The sequence below is a fragment of the Cricetulus griseus genome, unplaced genomic scaffold (assembly GCF_003668045.3).
Source record: "Cricetulus griseus strain 17A/GY unplaced genomic scaffold, alternate assembly CriGri-PICRH-1.0 unplaced_scaffold_34, whole genome shotgun sequence".
In the NCBI taxonomy this organism is placed as follows: domain Eukaryota; kingdom Metazoa; phylum Chordata; class Mammalia; order Rodentia; family Cricetidae; genus Cricetulus; species Cricetulus griseus.
This window is the reverse complement of record NW_023277075.1, coordinates 47,659-69,338: the sequence shown is the minus strand read 5'-3', so window position 1 is coordinate 69,338 and position 21,680 is coordinate 47,659. Positions and strand designations below refer to the sequence as shown.

Here is a 21,680-nt window from a genome sequence, read left to right as displayed (position 1 = left end):
AACCCATCTCTTCCCTCCATACGGTGCTGTTGTTGTCTGTCCTAAGGCCACTGTGTCTTTACTCAGTAATGTTCTTGAAACACTTTTTCCCTTGTGTGGCATTGTTTCACTAGCATCCGGCTGAAGTTCTCCCAGTATTTGATAGTTTTCGATGACTTCATTCTACCATTTCCTTCCATCCTCCCACCGAATTTATGTAGTATTCAAGATGCTATTCTTCTCAAGAAGCTTTGTTAGTCTGCATACATATCCTCTGCAATACCTCACAAACCTAGCATTTATCTTTTTCTACCTTCCACTTGTCCTATTGTCCATGACCTTCACCTCAGGACCCTGTCAATGAGAATGACATGCTCTTTCAGGTCAATTTTGTACTTAAGAAATTATTTTAGGAATGTATGTGCTGTGTGATTGTATTTTGCTTAACTGCTAGTATTCACTACTAAGGACATGTATTTTCTCATTCATAGTGTTCATCTTTAGAGGAAAGTTATCCGAATTCTTTAATGTGTACTAATGCAAGACACTAGTCTCTGGAGCACAAGGCCATAAAGCCTGTTTCAACTTTTCAAAATAACTTTTGAGATTATAAATACATTATATTCACATTGACTTTTCTGCCTCCAAGCCATATCAAAACCACATTTTTTTTAATTTTTGTCTTTTTTTGTTGTTGTTGTTTAACTAAGTTACACAGTAACAGTTAAGTTGAACTGTGATTGGTTGCAGGATTTTCCAGCTCTAAGGCTATGGTTTTGCTGCACTGGATATTGAGTGTTTAAGGGAATGTGCACAAAATGGACCCTGTGCTTTGGATGACAAACAGAATGTGCTGTACAAAATATGAGGAATGTGTACTAAAATACAAACTTTCTCTTTTTTTGGTTTTTCGAGAAAGGGTTTCAATGTGGCTTTGGAGCCTATCCTGGCACTTGCTTTGTACACCAGGCTGACCTCCAACTCACAGAGATCCACCTGCCTCTGCCTCCCAAGTGCTGGGATTAAAGGCGTGACCAACAATGCCTGGCTAAAATACAAACTTTCTAAACTGAGGCTCTGTGCTGGAAGGGCAGAGCTGGAAGGTCTGTGCTGTCTGACTCATTTGATCTCTGATCACCCCATAGGAAGCTGCTAATATGAGTCATAGCAGGGTGGCCCTAGCCAATGTGGGTTTTGGGGGGGTGCAGGTGTTAGCATTCGGGAGTACTAGTGTCAGTTAATTTGAGGGTTCTTGCCATGGTTTCTTCTGCATTTGATGAAATGAGTTGTAAGAGAGACCACAAGATATACCATTGTGTGTATATGGTGTTCATAGTAGGTCTGTTGACCTGTCATTTTATTATTTATTTATTTATTTATTTATTCATTGACTGCTGGTTTTTCAAGACATTGTTTCCCTGTGTAGCTGTCATGGCTTTACTGGGACTCTCCTTTTAAAACAGTCTGTTATAAAAACAGAGATCTTGTGGCCTCTGCCTCCCAAGTGCTGGTATTAAAGGCATGTGCCACCACCACCAAGTGAGCTTCCAATTCTGTTGGGACCTGATTGGAATGAGCCAGAGTATAATTCTGTTGGTACATATGGTGAGCTGGGCAGTGGCCTAAGTCTTATGTGCCTCCCATTAAAGACTTACTGGTTAAAGGGAGACTCTGTGCCCCTGGAATATGACAATGTAATTCTCACAGTATCACTGTCCAGTGTTCACATGGGGGCACTGCTTTTGGTTTCAGGGGGAAGAGAGATTAGAAAACTGAAGGTCTAGTTTCAAGAAGTTCTGAATATTGCATTCCATTTTCAGGTTTTTATTATAAATGTTGCAAATAGTTTCAGAACTTGTAGAAAACTACTGATGTGGATTATCTTTCACCAATACATGATTAGAATGCCTGCAACTTAGTGGTGCAAATAGCCACAATGATGTGATTCAGTCAAGTTTTGTTACAGGGGATAAACGGAGTTTCTGATGTGAAGAGACTTTTCAATTGTGCATGGTTCTATACAGGTAGATTGGACAGATTCCACGTTATGTTCCATAAGCCATGGAATCAGAATTAAATCATTTTTCTTTTTCTTTGCCTTTCTTTTTTGTTTTGTTTTGTTTGGTTTCAGGGAACATTTTTTTGACAATATTATTTTATATGTCAATCCCTATTTTCTCTCCCTCCCCTCTACCCCTGCTCCTCACTGAACCCTATTCCATCCCCTTTCTGTCCTGAGGGAAACTGAGGCCTTCCATGAGTGTTCTTCACAGTCTGTCATATCATTTGGAGCAAGGCCTCAGCCCAACCCTCTGTCTCTATGCTGAGGGATTGTTTCTTTATGTAGAATATGCTCCCAAATCCATTTATATATTAGGGATATATTCTAATCCACTACCTCACACCCCATAGATTTCCCAAGCCTCCTAACTGACCCCATGTTTAGGGGGCATAGATCAGTCCTATGCTGGTTTCCTAGCTATCAGTGTATGGTCCATGGGCTCCCTTTGCTCATTTCAGTTGTTTTTGTTAGTTTTTGTTGTCTGGTCTTCACACATTTGCTCATCACTCCTCCACATCTGAAACTAGATTCCAGTTTGGCTCTGTGTTTAGCCGTAAGTGTTTGCTTCTGCTTCTATCAGCTACTGAACGGAAGCTCTAGGATGTCATATAAGGTAGTCAGGGATCTCATTATCAGAGAAGGGAATTTAAAGTGACCTCTTGACTATTTGGTGTCATCATTGTAGATAAGTGGACATTTCCCTTGTGACAGATTTTTGTTTAAACTTATAATGTCTCCGTCTATTATGGTTTCTTTTTTCTTGCTTGCCCCATTTTTGCAATGACTTGATCTTCCTGTTCCCTCAAGTCCTCCTCTCCCCTCCTCTTCTGCCCTTCTAATTCTCCTAATTCTTTCTCCCCTCCTCCCATGCTTCCAATTAGCTCAGGAGATCTTGTCTCTTTCCCCTTTTCAATGGAGCCATCCATATCTCATGATTCTCCTTGTTTCCTAGCTTCTCTGGTAGTGTGGATTGTAGGCTGTTAATCCTTTGTTCCATGTCTAAAACCCATATGTAAGTAAGTTCCTACCATGTTTGTCTTTTTGTGACTGGGTCACCTCACTCTGGATGCTTTCTTCTGTGAATTTGCCTGTGAATTTTAAGATTTCATTGTGTTTTTTTTTTCTGTTGAGTAGTATTCCATTGTGTAAATTTACCATGTTTTCTCTATCCATTATTCAGTTCAGGGGCACCTAGGTTTCTTCCTGGATATGGCTATTACAAATAATGCTGCTATGAACATAGTTGAACAGATTGTATGTATCCTTCTTGTATGAATGTTTATCTTTTGGCCTATTGGTGGAATTGCTGGATCTTGTGGTAGACTGATTAACTTTTTCCTGATGAACCACCATTCTTATTTCCAAAGTGATGGGAAGAGTTTGCACTTTCACCAGCAGTGAAGGAGTGTTTTCCTCTCCCCACATCATCTCCAGCTTGAACTCTCATTTGTAGTTTTGATTTTAGCCATTATGACAGGAGCAATACACTACCTAAGAGTTTTTTTGATTTGCATTTCCCCAATGACTAAGTATATTGAGCACTTTCTTAAGTGTCTGTCAGCCATTTTTGATTCCTCTATTGAGAAGACTCTATTTAATTCTGTATCCCACTTTTTAATTGGATTTTTGGTGTTTTGGTGCTGAGCTTCTTGAGTTCTTTGTATATTTTGGAAATCAGCTTTCTCTCAAATGTGGGGTTGATGAATGTCTTTTCCATTCTGTGGCCTGCCATTTCCTCTTGTTGACTATGTCTTTTGACTTACAGAAGATTCTCAGTTTCAGGGGGTGCCATTTATGAATTGTGCATCTCTGTGTCTGTGCTAATGGTTTTATGTTCAGGAAGCTTTCTACTGTACAATTTCTTTGAGGATACCTCTTACTTTCCCTTCTAAGAGTTTCAGTGTGGCTGCATTCGTGTTGGGATCTTTCATCAATTTGGACTTAAGTTTTGTGCAAGTGACAGACATGGATCTGTGTGCAGTCTTTACACCCCAGCACCCTGTGATGCCAGAACTATTTGAAGGTGCTTAATGTTTTACATTGTATGATTTCAATTTGATTGTCCAACATCAGGTATTCATAGGTCTGGAGGTCTATATCATGGCTTTTAATTTGATTACATTGGTCTATCTGTCTTTTGAATTATTTTTTATTTTGTTTGTGATTGATCATCAGTGGGATTGTATTTATCTGAAACAAAAGGAATTATAAAGAGTTTCTTATCCATAGCAAGAGATCACCTCCATTTCTAGAGAGAGCTCTAAATCATGGTGGTTCTGTTTTTTAAAGAAATATCAGTAGCCCTAGGGGCATAAAAACAGTTCAAGGGTCGTTTTGAAATAAATATGTGAAAGGTATGAAGTTTGTGTTTATTTAATTTTTATACCCATAGAATTATAAGGAGCTTGGTAACATTGGTCAAGATCACACTTTTCCTTTCCTATGTTTTCTTTGGTCTTTTGATTAAAAGTTAACAATATTTTCTTGCCTTATTTCTTGGCCTTTTCTCACCAACCGCTTCATTTTTTAAAGGTATTTTACATAAGTTTGATTGTTGCATTTTTTGTGACAAATATAGACCATATATTATGTGAATTTCTGTTCAGATTTTCTATACTGTATAGTGGTAACCTAGTTATATTAATTTTCTAAAAAGATTGGACCTTCACTACTTTGTCTTCATAAAATTTCTTATGATATCAGCTCCTGAAGGTTTTATTTTGGGTAGAAGTTTCTGTGGAGAGACAGTTTTAGTTCTTTCATCTTTATCTTAGATGCTTGCCTATTCCCATTTCCTGGCATTCTAGCATATCTGTGTTTTCTAGTTGTTGCTATACTTATGTAGGAGTCTTTGCTGCTTAATTTATTTATATGATTAATACGTTGGCTTTGGATTTTAAAACTTTCTCCTGTATTACTTTCTCTGTCTGCTAATTAGCCTCAGGTATTAACGTGACAAATCACGGGGTCATCTGAGCGAACATCAATTGAGTATGTTCTTTGAACAGAATGTCTGATTTCTGCCTGAAAAAGATTGTATTAACTCATGGTTGATATGGGAAGAAGAATTCCACTGAGTTGGCCATATGTCTTAGCAAGTGGTCATTGGCTGCTTAAGAAACCCAGCAGAATACAAGACAGGGACAAAGCAAAAATGATTATCAAGAAACAATGATTTTCTGTGCATTGGTGGCACATGCCTTTAATACCAGCACTTGGGAGGAAGTGGCAGGAGGATCACTGTGAGTTTGAGACCAGACTGTCTACAAGATCTGGTTCCAGGACAACCTCCAAAGCCACAGAGAAACCCTATATTGAAAAACCAAAATAAAAAAATAAATAAAAACAATACTTCCACATGTTTTTCCTTCAGTACCTAACTTGACTTTCTCTTCAATATTCCCAAAAAGATAGACATTGGTCTGTGGGTAACAACAAAGTCAGTACATTACCAAATCTGGTTATATTTATGTAACTTAACCACAGCAACACTATTTCATTTATCCATTCTCAGAATTCTTTAAGGCATTAAATCATTTCAACTTTCAGGACTTCTACCATCTTTATAAATTTGGTCTTAATTGCACTTCAAAAGTTTTGGAATATTCATGACTTGTCTGCAGTACGATAGGCGAAGACTGGTAGTGGTAGTGACTTATTAGTATGGTGGCTGTTGGTTGTGTTTTTATGCTACTGCCCAGTTATCTTGCTTTCAGATGATTGTGGGTCTAGGTGCTGATTTCTCAGTTTTTCTTTGTTGGAAGGGTGTTTTTCCTTGCTTTCTATTTGCTCTCTGATCTTCTGATCTGTGTGACCTATGGTTGAACAGGGCTTCTCACCACAATTTGCAGGCTGGGGAATCTTGCTCTAAGTTTGGACTTTGTTCCAGCCAGAAGTATCTGCCAAAGTTTGAAACTGTAATAGTGGAAGAGAGGATAGCATCTGATGATAGTGTTGAAGGGGAATGGAGAGACTGGGTGAGTTCTGTGGTCAGGTGACCCATATGGAATTCTGGTAGATGGTGTATCCTTTGTTTGAGCACAGGGATTAAGCTAATGTTGGAGGCTACAACATAGAGATGAGGAGGGATTTGGATTGTAAATAGTGTTGGGGGTTATTGAAAGAATGGAGACGGTCTACTAGCGAGGAACCAATGTGTATTTGTACTGCCATGAACTGTGGTCCAGAACGGTGTCTTTCTTCAGTTTGCCTACCTGTCTTCTGAAATGTGTGACCTGCAGTTGAGCAGAGGATGTTCATCTAATTTTTTGTGGGGTCATGGCTTTGAGGGTGGCAGCTAATGGGTTGTTGGGCTGTTGCTGGGAATGTAGGTAGTATGGTAGTTTCATGAGGTGGTTACCCACCTTACCTGCTTTTCTGCCTGGTGTGACATTCACAGGAAGAAGGGATATCTCCCTGAATTTGGGGCAGGAATACGGACATATTCCTCTTGAGTGGAAATATTTCACATGCTGTTGTCTTTTGGAATTCCTTAATTTGTTTCTTAATTATAGAAAATGTGACAGTCAGGACATTGTCCTGAGTATTAGTAGAGAATTTGGAAATTTGTGATTTGGGGGCTGATATATGTTATGAGAATCAATGAACTTGGAATTAATACACAGTTTCCCCTACCTCTGCTCCTTCCAGCCCTTTCTTCAATAGCCATTCCCCCAAATCAACTTATACTCTGTTTCCCTTCAGAAAAGAGAAGGCCTCCAATGGATGTCAACCAAACCTACCATGACAAGTTGCAATAAGACTAGGCACAAACCCCCACATAAGGCTGATCAAGGTAACTCAGTAGAAGGAAGTGTCCTAAGAGCAGGCAAAAGAGTCAGAGATACCATAAGAGCTACTGCTAGGAATCCCATAAACAAACAAAGCTCAACAACCAAAGAATGTTTTCAGAGTTCCTGACACAGTGTTGTGTAGGCTCCATGATAGCCACTTCACTTGCTCTGAGCCACTATGAGCCTTGTAAGTTCATTCTGTGTGACATGTTCTCCTGTTTTCTGGCATTAGGGAAATGCCCAGATACATGCAAAGATGACCCAAAATAAGATTCTAAGCAATAGTAAAGAGACTATCCTAAATGCCCTTCCCATATAACAAGGTTGATTCCTACCTTATATGCCTTGCTAGAGCCTTCATCCAGCACCTGATGGAAGCAGACACGGACAGCTAAGCACTGACCTGAACTCCAGGAATCCAGTTGTAGAGAGTGATTAGTGATGAGCAATGTATTCATGACCAGGCTGGGGAAGCCCACAGAAATAGGTGACCTGAACATGGAGGAGCTCATGAACTTCAAACTGACAGTTCAGAACCAGCATAGGACAGAACTAGGCCTACTGAATGTGTATAGGCCTATCAGTATATAGAGTATATAGAGTCAGTTAGGAGAGGTTGGCAGTCTATGGGGCCTCTAGTCGTGGAAAAGTATATATCTCTAGGGTATGAATGGATATTGGGAGCCCAATCGCCATAGAGGGGTACTCTGTCAGCCTAGACACACTTTGGAGGTTCTAGGCCCTGCCCCATATGATGTGATAAATTATGATGATCCCATATGGAAGTCTTCACCTTTTCTATTGAGCAGAATAGGAATGGGATGAGGTCAATGTCGAGTATGGGTGGATGGGAGGGGTAAGGAACTGGGACTGGTATAAAAATTAAGATTGTTTCTAATTCAAATTTTAAAAGATTAAAAAACATGTAAAAATCATATTTACTAGAATGTTGAACCCTTAAGTTCACCAGGACCTGAGGTCTGAAGGAGTAATTTACCTTTCAGTAATTTATTTTTCTCGCCTCTCATGATCACCTATCAAACTGTAGGTTCTATCACAAACCTTCCACACTACATCAGCTGTGCTCACATTTAAGTCTTAAATGTTAAAAAATCACTGAAGATAATTACTAAGTATCATATAATGAAATCAAAAACACATATAAAGGTTATAACCATTAGGGTCTGACGTCATGCTTAAAGGGAAAATAGAGCTGTTAAGTTAATGTGAGATAAATTGACTCTAAATCGTGTATTAGTTACATTTATAAGTTATTCAAATCTTGGATATGCATTTTATATTAAATTATGAAGATTAAATTGCAAATAAATATCAGTTGCCCACTGGACTTCAGAAACGCTAAATGTGGTAGGTGTAAGGCTCAAACTCATGTGTCTATGTCTTATACAATTGTTAATAGGGCATGACAACAAATAAATTGAAAACAGCAAGGTGAAATTGGAAAATTTATCAGTATATAAACCAAAAGGTGGATCAAAATTAAACGTTTTGGTTTACCAGTGGAAAGTAAGGATAAGTTGTTGGACAATGTTCTTAGAGCAATGAATGTTAACCTTCATGTTGTGGTGATGCCTAATCATAAAATTATCTTTATTGCAACTGAATTACTGTAATTTTGTCAGTGTTAAGAATTGAAAAGAAAATATTTTTGGAGATAGAAGTTCACCAGAGGAATTTCAACCCACGGTTTGAGAACGACTGATTTGATCTCTTACTTTTAATCTATTAAATTTAACCCTTTTATCTAGCTAATATTAAAATTATGTGAAATGGCTGAGTGGATGAAACTAGTTCCTACCATGTGTTCCTACTTTAATCTGTAGGACCTATATTGGGGGGAAGAGCAAATTGACTCCTGAGGGCTGTCATCTGATCTTTTCAGGAAAAGTATATAAACATGTAATGTTATTTAAAGTTGTCATATAGCATTATGAACATTATTTACATACCCTCTATAAACAATGTTATCAATAATAATAAAATGAGCAGACACATAATGTTCAAAATTCAGGGTTCACTTGCAAAATCTGCTGTCTTTGAAGAGGGTAATAGAACTGTAAACAACATACAAATATGGTAACATAGCAGTTAGGCAAAATCTTCAAGAAAACTTACTTGAACAATTTCAGATCATATACAAGAAATCTGAGAGATTTTCAGTGTGTGATGGGAATACACTAATCACAAAATATTTTTTGTGAAATAATATAGAAGCATCCAATGACTATTATAGGAAGGGCTCCTCCATTATTATTTTTCTCCAGTAGGAACACAATACCATGACTCCAAAGTTCACCGATCCAGGGTCACAGGTAATACTGCTGCCATTATTGTTTAGGTCAATATTCTTTGAAAAACAGGAAACTTAGAAATCATCACTTTGTTGCAAACATGAGTGGAAACATAAATACAATGTGTTTTAGCAGGAAAAACTTAATTTTGTACCAATATGCAAACATATTTTTAAGCAAGAGTACAAACATATACAGTGTGGTATAACAGAAATTAACTTAAATTTCTATTAATATACAAAATATTTGAGATTAATAATTGTTTTTAAGTTATAGTATATTTAATAATTTACCCTTTTATCTTAACATTCTTTTATTTCCCTAAATATAACAATCATCCATGATCCATCAAATAATCAAAAGCCTCCCAACCTCCAACATTGAGAAATATGGAAGTCATGTACTCCAGAGACTTCCTGCTTCCTGTGGATAAAGGCATACTTAAGGGGTCCCTGAGAAAATTTGAGATAATGTTGAAGTCCTCTGAAGACCATCAGTAACTTTTGTTGATTAATATGGCCTTTCACGTTCTAGAGGTCTCACTTGCTCTAACCATATCTATGTCAACCTGGAGCAAATTCATAGCCTCTTCTTTCCTTTGGAAACAGAAGTAGAACTACTTCTCCAAAGCATGTTTGGCTCTCATTTGACAAATATTTTTGCTCTATAAATTTAAGGCATTCATAAAGCATATAGACTACTTTATTTCAACAGTGCCTCTTTCAATTCCATTTACAGCTGGGGCTATTTTATTGTATGCCTTTTGGCCATTTTACTGTTAAAGCAAGCATTAGACTCCTATGCTACACAGGATCTTCAGCATGAACTCCTAGGTGTCTATTCCTGCTTCTGAGTTTGTGAGAGCAAAGTCTAAAACTCACAACCCAGTCAGAGGTAGCTCACCACAACTTCATGCAGCCTTCCTAGAGCTCTAGCATTCCCATGATTGTGCTGTGGCTGTCATGAGGTTATCATTACTACTGAGTGCACTGGCTGTTCAAAGGTTCACAATAGGCAGAAACTCATTAAGGATAAACATTTTTTTTCAGCTTTCTCAGGCATCATATGGAAATATGGCTCCATGTTAGGTACCAAAGTTTTGCATAATATTTTACTCCTTGAGCTCTTTAGATTTTACCTTTTGGTGAGGATACCTCCGAGGTCCCAGATAGATAAACTGATGCATATTATTACTTATAAACGCCTGGCCTTTTCTTGGCTTCTTTCTAGCCAATTTTTATTAACTTAAATGTTACCATCTACCTTTTGGATCTAGACTATTTCCTTTTTCCATTCTTGCATATTTTACTTTGTGTCCTAATACACTACTTACGATGTGGCGGGGTAGCTGGCCCTTACCATCCTCCTCTTCTTTTTATCTTGCTCCTTACTTCCAGATTTATCCCTCTATATATACTTTGTCCTGCTACCACAGCATATCCTTTCCCCTGCCTCACTTTTGAAGAATCACCTGTACGATCATCAGATGTTATATACAGGCTAAGAATCACAGCTTCGCAAAAAGCACAGCATAAACAAAAGCAACACATATTTACTTCATTAAACAAATGTTCCATAGCATAAAAGTAAGACATCTTAAAATCATGTGCTACAGAAACATACGTTACAATATGGCCAGTATCATGATTTCAGTTGCATACATGTATGTGATATTTCAGAATGCCATTACCTATGATGATGTGCATATCGACTTCACTTCGGAAGAGTGGGCTTTGCTGGATATATCTCAAAAGAAACTCTACAAAGATGTAATGCTAGAGACCTACAAGAACCTCACTGATGTAGGTAAGACTGTATTTTCCTTCATATTTTAAAATGCTAGAACAAGTGTAGAGTAGAGCAGGATGAGAGATACCATATTAGAGGGAGCCATTACAAGTCCAAGGAGAGATCTGACACTAGGGAAATTTCCAGAGATCTACAAGGGTGACACCAACTGACAATTTAGGCAATGGTGGAGAGGATAACCTAAATGCCCTTCCTTTATATTGAGAATGATGACTACATTTTCTGCCATCCTAGAGCCCTCACCCAGTGGCTGATGGGAGCAGAGGCAGACACCGACAGGTTATTGATGCTATTGTTTAATTTTTTGTAATTTTTTAGTTCATATTAGGAACAAGCAGCTTCACATATCAATCCCTTCTTCCTCTCCCTCCCCTGTCCGCACCCTTCCCCCACCTACCCCCACCGGATCCACCCTCTACTCCCCAGGCAGGTTAGGGCCCTCCACAGGGGATCCCCAAAGTCCACCACAACATCCTGGGACGGGTCTAGGCCCTCCCCCATGTGCCCAGGCCGAGAGTGCATCATTTTACATACGATGTGCTCTCAAAATCCCTTCTTACACCAGGGAAAAATACTAATCCACTACCAGGGGCCCCCTAGAGTGTGGAGGCCTCCTAATTGACATCCATGTTCTGGGGTCTGTATCAGTCCTGTACTGGCCTCCCAGAGAGCAGTCTGGGGTCCATATTCTCCCCCTTGTAGAGGCCAGCTGTTTCTGTGGTTTTCTCTAGCCTGGTACCGACCCATTTAATCTTCATTCCTCCATCTCTGCAGCTAAGTTCCAAAGTTCAGTTCAGTATATATCTGTCGGTGTCTGCCTCTGCTCCCATCAGCCACTGGGTGAGGGCTCTAGGATGGCAGAAAATGTAGTCATCATTCTCAATATAAAGGAAGGGCATTTAGGTTATCCTCTCCACCATTGCCTAAATTGTCAGTTGGTGTCACCCTTGTAGATCTCTGGAAATTTCCCTAGTGTCAGATCTCTCCTTGGACTTGTAATGGCTCCCTCTAATATGGTATCTCTCATCCTGCTCTACTCTATTCTTTCCCCATCTGGATATTTCTGCTCCTCCATTTCCTCCTCTCCTCTCTTATTCTCCTCATCTAATTCTGGCATCTTCCTCTTCCCTACCCTCATGCTCCCAATTAGCTCAGGAATTATTGCCCCTTCCCATTCCTGGGATCCATCAGTTTTCCCTTAGAGTCCTTCTTGTTTCCTAGTTTCTTTGGTGAAGAGGATTGTAGGCTGGTAATCCTTTGCTCTATGCCTTAAATTCATATATGAGTGAGGACATAACATTTTTGTCTTTTTGTGACCGGGTTACCTCACTCAGGATGGTTTCTTCTAGTTCCATTGATTTACCTGCGAATTTCAAGATTCCACTGCTTATTTCTGCTGAGTAGTACTGAATTGCAAAAATGTGTTACATTTTCTCTATCCATTTTTTCATTTGTGGGGCACCTAGGTTGCTTTCCAGTTATGGCTATTACAAACAATGCTGTTATGAACATGGTTGAACATATGTCCTTGTTGTATGAATGTGCATTAGTTGGGTATATGCCCAAGAGAGGAATTGCTAGATCTTGAGGTAGACTGATTCCCATTTTTCTGAGCCACTGCCATACTATTTTCCAGCAATGAAGGAGTGTTTCTTTTTCTCCTCATCCTCTCCAGCATATATTGTCATTGGTGTTTTTTATTTTAGCCATTTTGGCCAGTGTGAGATGGTATCTTAGAGTTGTTTTGAGTTGAAATTCTCTGATGGCCATGGATTTTCAGCACTTTCTTAAGTGTCTTTCAGCCATTTCAGATTCCTCTGTTGAGAATTCTCTATTTAGTTCTGCACCCCACTGTTTGATTTCATTGTTTGGTGTTTTGGTGCCTAGCTTCTTGTGTTCATTGTATATTTTGGAACTCAGCCATCTGTCAGATGTGGGTTTGGTGAATATCTTTTCCCATTCTGTGGGCTGTCATTGTTTCTTGCTGACTGAGTCCTTTGCTTTACAGAAGCTTCTCATTTCCACGAGGTCCCATTTATTAATTGCAGATCTCAATGTCTGTGCTACTGGTGTAATGTTCAAGAAGTGGTCTCCTGTGTCAATTCGCTCAAGGGTATCTCCCATTATACTTCTAGAAGATTCAGTGTGCCTGGATTTACGTTGAGATATTTGATGCTCTTGCACTTGAGTTTTGTGCATGGTGACAGATATGGATCTATCTGCAGTCTTCTACATGACCAAATCCAGTTGTGCCAGCAACATTTGTTGAAGATGCGATCTTTCTTCCACTGTATAGATTTAGCATCTTTGTCAAAAACAAGGTGTCCATAAGTGCTTGGCTTATTATCAGAGTTTTCAATTCGATCCCATTGGTCTATCTGTCTATTTTTGTGCCAATACCAATCTGTTTTCAGAACTATGTCTATAATAGAGTTTGAAGTCAGGGATGGTGATGGCTCCAGAAGTTCCTTTATTGTACAGAGTTGTTTTGGCTGTTCTGGGTTTTTTGTTTTTCCATATAAAGTTGAGTATTGTTCATTCAAGGTCTGTGAAAAACTGTGTTGGGATTTTGATGGGGATTGCCTTTGATCTGTAGATTACTTTTGGCAAAATTTCCATTTTTAATATTCTGATTCTACCTATCTAAGAGCATGGGAGATCTTTCAATTTTTTGGTATCTTCTTTAATTTTTTTCTTTAAAGACTCAAAGTTCTTACTGTACAGGTATTTCACTTTTTTGATTATTGTTAATAAAGATATTTTATGATGCTTGTGGATATTGTGAAGGGTGATGTTTCTCTGATCTCTTTCTGATTGCATTTATCATCTGTATAAAGTAGGGCTACTGATTTTTTGAGTTAATTTTGTATCCTGCTAATTTCCTGAATGTGTTTATCAGCTGTAGGAGTTCCCTGGTATAGTTTATCATATCACATATGTAGACTATTATATCATCTGCATATAGTGAAAATTTGACTTCTTCCTTTCCAATTTGTGTCCCTTTGATTTCTTTTTCTTGTCCTATTGCTCTAGCTAGAATTTCAAGTACAATGTTAAAGTGATAAGGAGAGAGTGGACAGCCTTATCTTGTTCCTGATTTTAGAGGAATCGCTTGAGTTTCTCTCCATTTAATTTGATGTTTGGTGTCCGTTTGGTGTATATTGCTTTTATCATGTTTAGATATGTTCCTGTTATTCCCATTCTCTCCAAGATCTTTATCATGAAGGGATTTTGGATTCTGTCAAAGGCTTTTCAGCATCTAGTGAGATGATCATGTGGTTTTTCTTTTTCAGTTTGTTTATATGGTGTATTACATTGATGGATTTTCATATGTTGAACCATCCTTGCATCCCTGGGATGAAGCCTACTTGATCATAGTGGATGATTTTTCTGATGTGTTCTTGGATTCGACTTGCCAGTATTTTGTTGAGTATTTTTGTATTGATGTTCATGGGGGATATTGGTCTGGAGTTCTCTTTTTAACTTGTATCTTTGTGTGGCTTGGGTATCAAAGTGAGTGTAGCCTTCTAAAAAGAATTTGGCAATGCCCCTTCTGCGTCTATTGTGTGGAATAATTTGAGGAGTACTGGAATTAGCTGTTCCTTGAAGTTATGGTCGAATTGCGCAGTGAAGCCATCTGGCCCTGGGCTTTATTTGGTTGGGAGGCTTTTGATGACTTCTTCTATTTCATTAGGGGTTACAGGTTGATTTAAAATTATTATCTGTTCTTGGTTTAATTTTGATAAGTGATATCTATCAAGAAAACTGTCCATTTCCTTTAGATTTTTTAATTCTGTGCAGTACAGATTTTCAAAGTATGTCCTGATGATTCTCTGGATTTCCTCAGTGTCAGTTGTTATATCCCCCTTTTCATTTCTGATTTTGTTACTTAGCATGCTCTCTTTCTCTCTCTGCCTTTTGGTTAGTTTGGATAGAGGTTTGTTTATCTTGATGATCTTCTCAAAGAACCAACTCTTTCTTATGTTGATTCTTTGTATTGTTCTCCTAGTTTCCATTTTATTGATTTCAGCCCTTAATTTGATTATTTCATGGTGTCTGTTCCTCCATAGTGAGTTTTATTCTTTTTTCTGTAAAGCTTTCAGTTGTTCTGTCAAATCTCTAGTGTGATATTTCTACAGTTTCTTCATGTGGGTACTTAGTGCTGTGAACATTTCTATTAGCACTGCTTTCAGAATATCCCATAAATTTGGGTATGCTGTGTGTATATTTTCATTGAATTCTAGGATGTCGTTAATTTATTTTTTATTTCTTCCTCAACCCAGGAATGGTGCGATTGTGTGTTATTCAATTTCTATGAATTTGTAGGTTTTCTGCAATTTGTATTGCTGTTGAATTCTAACATAAAACATGGTGATCTGATAAGACACAGGGGGTTATTTCAAAACTTTTGTATCTGTGGATGTTTGCTTTGTTGAAAATTATGTGGTCAATTTTAGAGAAGGTTACAAGTGATGCTGAGAAGAAGATATATTCTTTTGTGTTTGGATGGAATGTTCTATAGATATGTGTTAAACCCAGTTGTCTCATAACTTCTGTTATATCCTTTATTTCTTTTTAAAGTTTCTGTCTGGTGGTCCTGTTTAGTGGTGAAAGCAGAGTGTTGAAGTCTCCTACTATAAGTGTGTGTGGTTTTATGTGTGGTTTGAGCTTTAGTAATATTTCTTTTACAAATGTGGGTGCCTTCATATTTGGGGCAGAGATGTTCAGGGTTGAGACTTCATCTTGATGAACTTTTCCTGTAATGAGTATGAAATGCCCTTTTTGTCTCTTTTGATTGATTTTAGTTTGAAGTCTAAGTTGTTAGATATTAGGATTGCTACAGCAGCTTGTTTCTTGGGCCCATTTGATTGGAAAATATTTTCCCAACCCTTTAGCCTGTCTTTGAAGTTGAGTTGTGTTTCCTATATACAGCAGAAGGATGAATTCTGTCTTTGTATCCATTCTGTTAGACTGTATCTTTGTATGGGCAGGTTTAGACCATTGACATTGAGGCATATTAATGTCCATTGATTGTTGGTTCTTGTTTGTTTTGGATTTATTGTTGGTGGTGTCATTGTGTGTGTAAAATTGGATTATTTATTGCCTGTGTTTTTGTGATAGTAGTTGTCTTCATTGGTTTGTAGTTTCCCTTCTAGAACTTTCTGTAGTGCTGGATTTCTGGATATGTATTTTTAATGTCTGGTTTTGTCATGGAATATCTTGTTTTCTCCATCTATAGTGATTGAAAGTTTTGCTGGGTACAGTAGTCTGGGTTGGCATCCATGTTCCCTTCGTGTTTGTAGGATATCTATCCAGGACATTCTGGCTTTCCAAGTTTCCCTTGAGAAGTCTGGTGTGATTCTGAAAGGTCTACCTTTATATGTAACTTGGCCTTTTTCCTTTGCTGCTCTTAACATTTTCTCTTTATTCTGTATGTTTGATGTTATTATGTGTCGATGGGACTTCTTTTTGTGGTCCAGTATGTTTGGTGTTCTGTAAGCTTCTGCACCTTCATAGGCATTTCTTTCTGTAGGTTTGGGTAGTTTTCTTCTATGATTTCCTTGAGTATGTTTTTTGTATGTTTGAGCTGTATTTTTTCACCTTTTTCTATACCTATTATTCTTAGGTTTGGCCTTTTCATGGTGTCCCATATTTCCTGCATATTTTGTGTTAGGGATTTGCTGGACTTGAGATTTTCTTTGGTCGATGACTATAAATCCTCTAGAGAGTCTTCAACAACTGATATTCTCTCTTCCACTCTTACATCTCTTGAATTCTAGTGGTTATACTTACATCTTTAGTTCCTGATCATTTATCCAACTTTTCTATATACAGTATCCCTTTGTTCTGTATTTTCTTTATTGTGTCTATTTCAGCGTTCATGCCTTGAACTGTTTTGCGTGCTTCCTTCACATGTTTGGTTGTTTTTTCTTGGCTTCCATTAAATGCTTTAAGTGATTTGTTTACTTCTTGAATTTTTTGGTTTGTGTTTTCCTCCCTTTCAAGTAATTTTTTCTTCTTTTCTTTTATTTCTTTAATGGATTTTCTTGTTTCCTCTTTAAAAATCTCTACCATCTTCTTAAGATAATTTTTGAGATCCATCTCTTCTTCATCCTCTGTGTTGGGCTTTTCAGGTCTTGCTGATGTGGAGTCCCTATATTCTGGTGGTGTCATATTGGTCTTTCTGATGTTGAGTGTGTTCTTCCTCTGTCTTCTTTCTATCCCTTCTTCCAGTGAATGCAGGTGAGATCTCTCACTCCATTTGGTGTCAGGCAGAGTGCTCAGCCTCTGGTGGCAGCTGGATGGCAGAGGGTGGTGGGTGGACAAGGGTGAGGTGTGTCTGGACTCAGGGTGTGCCTTCTGGTCAGGGCAGAGCCATTCTTGTCCGGGCGGAGTTCCAGGCAGAAGACAGCAGTGGTTGATTGGAGAGGTTGAGTAACAGAGCAGAGTTACCCAGAGTCACCTGAGTCTTGGGTGACCGTTGTAGGACAGAGGGCAGTGTCTATGTTCTGATGAGGTGGCCAAGTGGTTAAGGTGATGGACTGCAATTGTTTAATTTTATTGAGAGAGAGAATAGTATCTTGGTAAATACATAAGTCAATGTTCTAAAGTTCATTGAACACAGTAACTTAACTTTTGCACATTTTTCAATAATAAATATAAATTTTCTGGTAATATTTTAGGATACAGTTGGGAAGACCATACTATTGAGGAACGTTGTTCAAGTTCTGAAAGACAGGAAAGGTAATTTTCATGTATTAGGTGATAGAAATGTGCCTCTGATGAAATTGTAATGTGTCATGGAAGAGTCAAAGAGAAACAACAGTGTAAATTAGCACAGCTTAAAATGCATTGATGATTATTAAATTCTCACAAAACCATATAACTCAATTTCAGGTAGGTGAACTACATTTGCATGACAATATTATAAGAAAGAACAAAAGAAAACAATGCCTTGAAACAAATTGCCATTACTATCATCGCACTATGAGAGCTATGCTATAAAAATGTAATTCCATTTCTGTCATATTACCTATATTACAAAAGGTATACACATGGTTGATGTGATAAGCTTATCTCCAAACCTTCCATTGAGCAAATACTCCATAGCAAACCTAAAGTTATTCATAATTTCCTGTTACTTTGTAAGTTTAGTGACAGCAGCAATTATTGTCAAGCGTTAAGAGGAAGTTAATCTCACTAGCTCATTTCTACAATGAAAAGAAAGTTAAATTGAACTAAATGTGGAAGTCTCTTCTTTGTAATCTTTTCTTTACTAAGTATATCATGTATTAGTCAGGATAGAATCCATGTGAGCAAACAAATATGGAGGACATACTGTACCTGTCTCACAGAATATTTAAAGGCATGTAGTAGTCCCGATTTTGAGTGTACTTGTTAAATTTGATTCAAGGGTACAAGTAATTTGTTATTCAGAGTCATTGAATATTCAACAACAAGCACACTCTACAGAAAATCCCTATGACTCTATGACTGTGTAAATACTTCTGGTTCTTCTAGTTCATTAAAAAACCTAGTATGACTCAAAATGTAGAAAAATTAAAAAAAAACCAATAAGGGTGATAAAGTTCTGAATTTTTCCAGTTCTCTTCAATATGCGAAAAATCTTCTGTAGAAAAAAGTTTCTGAAAATGAGAGCGATATAATGAAGATCATACATTCACAGGTATCTTCAAAGATGTAAACCAACTGTTAGTGCCAACACAGTGATAAGACTGTAATATCTGATTCTTCTTTGCTATTGAAACAATTTATAATATTAATTAAGAGAGGTATCAAGATTCAACATTGCATTGAACATGGGGAAGCATTTACATGTGACCATTTTCCTTGCAGGCATGAAAGAAGGCAAACTGGGGAGCAGTTTTCTGTATATACAAAATGTGTTAAACCTTTTGCATATAACAGTCATCTTCAGAGGCATAAAAGAGCACACACTGGAGAGAATCCTTATCAATGCAATCAGTGTGGTAAAGCCTTTGCCCATCACAATGTACTTCATGTCCATAAAAGAAATCATAATGGAGAGAAACCCTATGAAACTAATCAATGTGTTAAAAGCTTTGCTAAGAACAATACTCTTCAAATTCATGAAAGATCACCTATAGAGGAGAAACAATATGAATGTAATCAGTGTGGTAAAGCCTTTTCTCATCACAGTCGTCTTCAAAGGCATAAAAGGACCCATACTGGAGAGAAACCCTATAAATGTAATCAGTGTGGTAAAGCATATTCTCAGAACAGTAATCTTCAAAGGCATAAAATAACACATACTGGAGAGAAACCCTATGAATGTGATCAGTGTGGTAAAGGCTTTGCTTATCCCAGTGCTCTTCATCTGCACAAAAAAACACATACTGGAGAAAAACCATATGAATGCAATCAGTGTGGTAAAGCCTTTTCTAGGCACAGTAACCTTCAAATGCATAAAAGGACACATATTGGAGAGAAACCATATGAATGTAATCAGTGTGGTAAAGCCTTTTCTGATTCCAGTGCTCTTCGTGTACATAAAAGAAGACATAATGGAGAGAAACCATATGAATGTAATCAGTGTGGAAAAGCCTTTTCTAGGCACAATCACCTACAAATGCATAAAATGACACATACTGGAGAGAAACCCTATGCATGTAATCAATGTGGTAAAGCCTTTGCTAAGCACAGTACTCTTCAAATGCATGAAAGATCACACAGAGGAGAAAAACCATATGAATGTATTCAATGTGGTAAAGCCTTTTCTCGACACAGTCACCTTCAAATACATAATAGGACACATACTGGAGAGAAACCATATGAATGCAACCAGTGTGGTAAACCCTTTGCTAACCATAGTGCTCTTTGTCTACATAAAAGAATACATACTGGAGAGAAACCATATGAATGCAATCAATGTGGTAAAGCCTTTTCTCGGCATAGTCATCTTCAAAGCCATAAAAGGACGCATACTGGAGAGAAACCCTATGCATGTGATCAGTGCGGTAAAACCTTTGCTCGGCACAGTCATCTTCAAATGCATAAAAGAACACATACTGGAGAGAAACCCTATCAATGTAACCAGTGTGGTAAAGCCTTTGCTCGGCACAGTCATCTTCACATGCATATAAAGACACATAGTGGAGAGAAACCCTATGTATGTAATCATTGTGGTAAAGCCTTTGCTTAACTATAATACTATTTAAGTACATGAAAGATCACAGACATGAGAGAAAGCCTCTGAATATAATCATTGTGGAAAAGCCTTTGCTGATCCCAGTGCACTTGGACTGCATAAAAGAACTCATAGTAGAGAGGAAACCTATAAATGTAGTCAATGTGGTGAAGCCTTGATTGAGCAGTTTCAGCTGAAAGAACAGAAAATACATACTGGAGAGAAACCATATGAATGTAATCAGGGTGGTAAAGCCTTTGCTAAGCACAGTATTCTTAAACACGTGGAAGATCACATACACAAGAGAAACCCTATGAATGTAACCAGTGTGGAAAGGCCTTTGAATGTCAAAGTTTCTTCAAACTTAAAAGAGCACAAACTGGAGTCAAACCATTTTAAGGTAATCAGTGTACATGTATCAGTCTTCGAAATTATTGCAAATTATCATTGAGCAGTGAAATTATGAATGTAGTCAGTTTCATTCAATTTTCCGCATTACACAGGAGTAAAATTTTGTGAGCAATAATTTTTTTAAAGCAGTTGTAAGTTACATTCATTTTTGAGTACCTAAAGAAGATTATGATGGCTTCTCATTATCAAGTATTTGGTTGGATCTTTAGGCATGACACTCACAATCAGTTATACAACAGTATTTCTTTTGGAGCAGTAATTTGACAGTGTTAACAATCTGTGCAAGCATTATGATGTACATTATTATATTGTTGCTCCAGCACGCTCATAGAAGAAAATGAAAATGAACCTATGAAGCCATATTTGTAGTGTAAAAGGGCGAGGCAAAGAATCACCCACCGATCCAGAAACCAGATACATGAGAGAAACTCATTTTGGCCCTGAAGCTGGAACCATAGTAACACATCCTGAAATAATCCAAATGGGTAAAAAGGGTCTATGATAGAAAGACAAATTGGGAGTGAAAGAAAAGGCAAAGAGAACTGAGCTTGAAACCAAAAAATTCCCCAAGAAGTAATTCAGCAAATTTCAAAGACTTTTAAAGCTCAGTGATTGAAATTTTACCAAGTGACATGCTGAGGAATATTCTCCATGAAAACCCTATGTCCCTAAGAAGACATATATAAAATCTGTGCTTCCTAAATTGGAATCTACCATTTTCCACAATGGTGGTAGCAGGCATTTTCCTGGATTCCTCCCTCTTAAATGAATCTCATCCATCATTTTCAGTCATGACCTTCTTTTGACAGAGTGAATGTGAAATTCCCTAGTGGAGTGAAGCAGAGAATCAACATACACCTCCACTGGGAAACTCCCTTTGGGGAGCAGAGTGGGAGAAATTCTTTTCATTGTTGAAATAGCACAGTGATAAATTTCTGGAGCAGTTTTCCCCATAGTTGAGTGAAGCAGAAAAGTGACAGTTTGGGCTAGAGCTAAATAGAAATGGTTATCATTGCTTGGAAACTTCCTAGTGGAGAAGAGAATAGAAGCAATGGACACTTCTGGTAGTAAAGTCTCTTCGCAGAGTGGAGCAAAGCTCAGTTCTAATAGTTCTCTCTACGAAAGGAGCAGGAGTGCTACATACC

At 37.8% G+C, this 21,680-nt stretch overlaps 1 protein-coding gene across 1 annotated transcript in view; it reads left to right on the top strand.

Annotated features, from left to right (window-relative positions):
- Positions 1-10,777: 10,777 nt before the first annotated feature.
- LOC113837900 (zinc finger protein 431-like) overlaps positions 10,778-21,680 on the top strand; it is a 24,023-nt gene continuing 13,120 nt past the window's right edge. Inside the window, exons 1-4 of the mRNA XM_035453829.1 lie at positions 10,778-10,952; positions 17,639-17,699; positions 18,813-20,086; positions 20,337-20,524. Coding sequence (XP_035309720.1) covers positions 10,778-10,952; positions 17,639-17,699; positions 18,813-20,086; positions 20,337-20,524 — 1,698 coding nt within the window. The remainder of the gene's footprint in view (positions 10,953-17,638; positions 17,700-18,812; positions 20,087-20,336; positions 20,525-21,680) is intronic.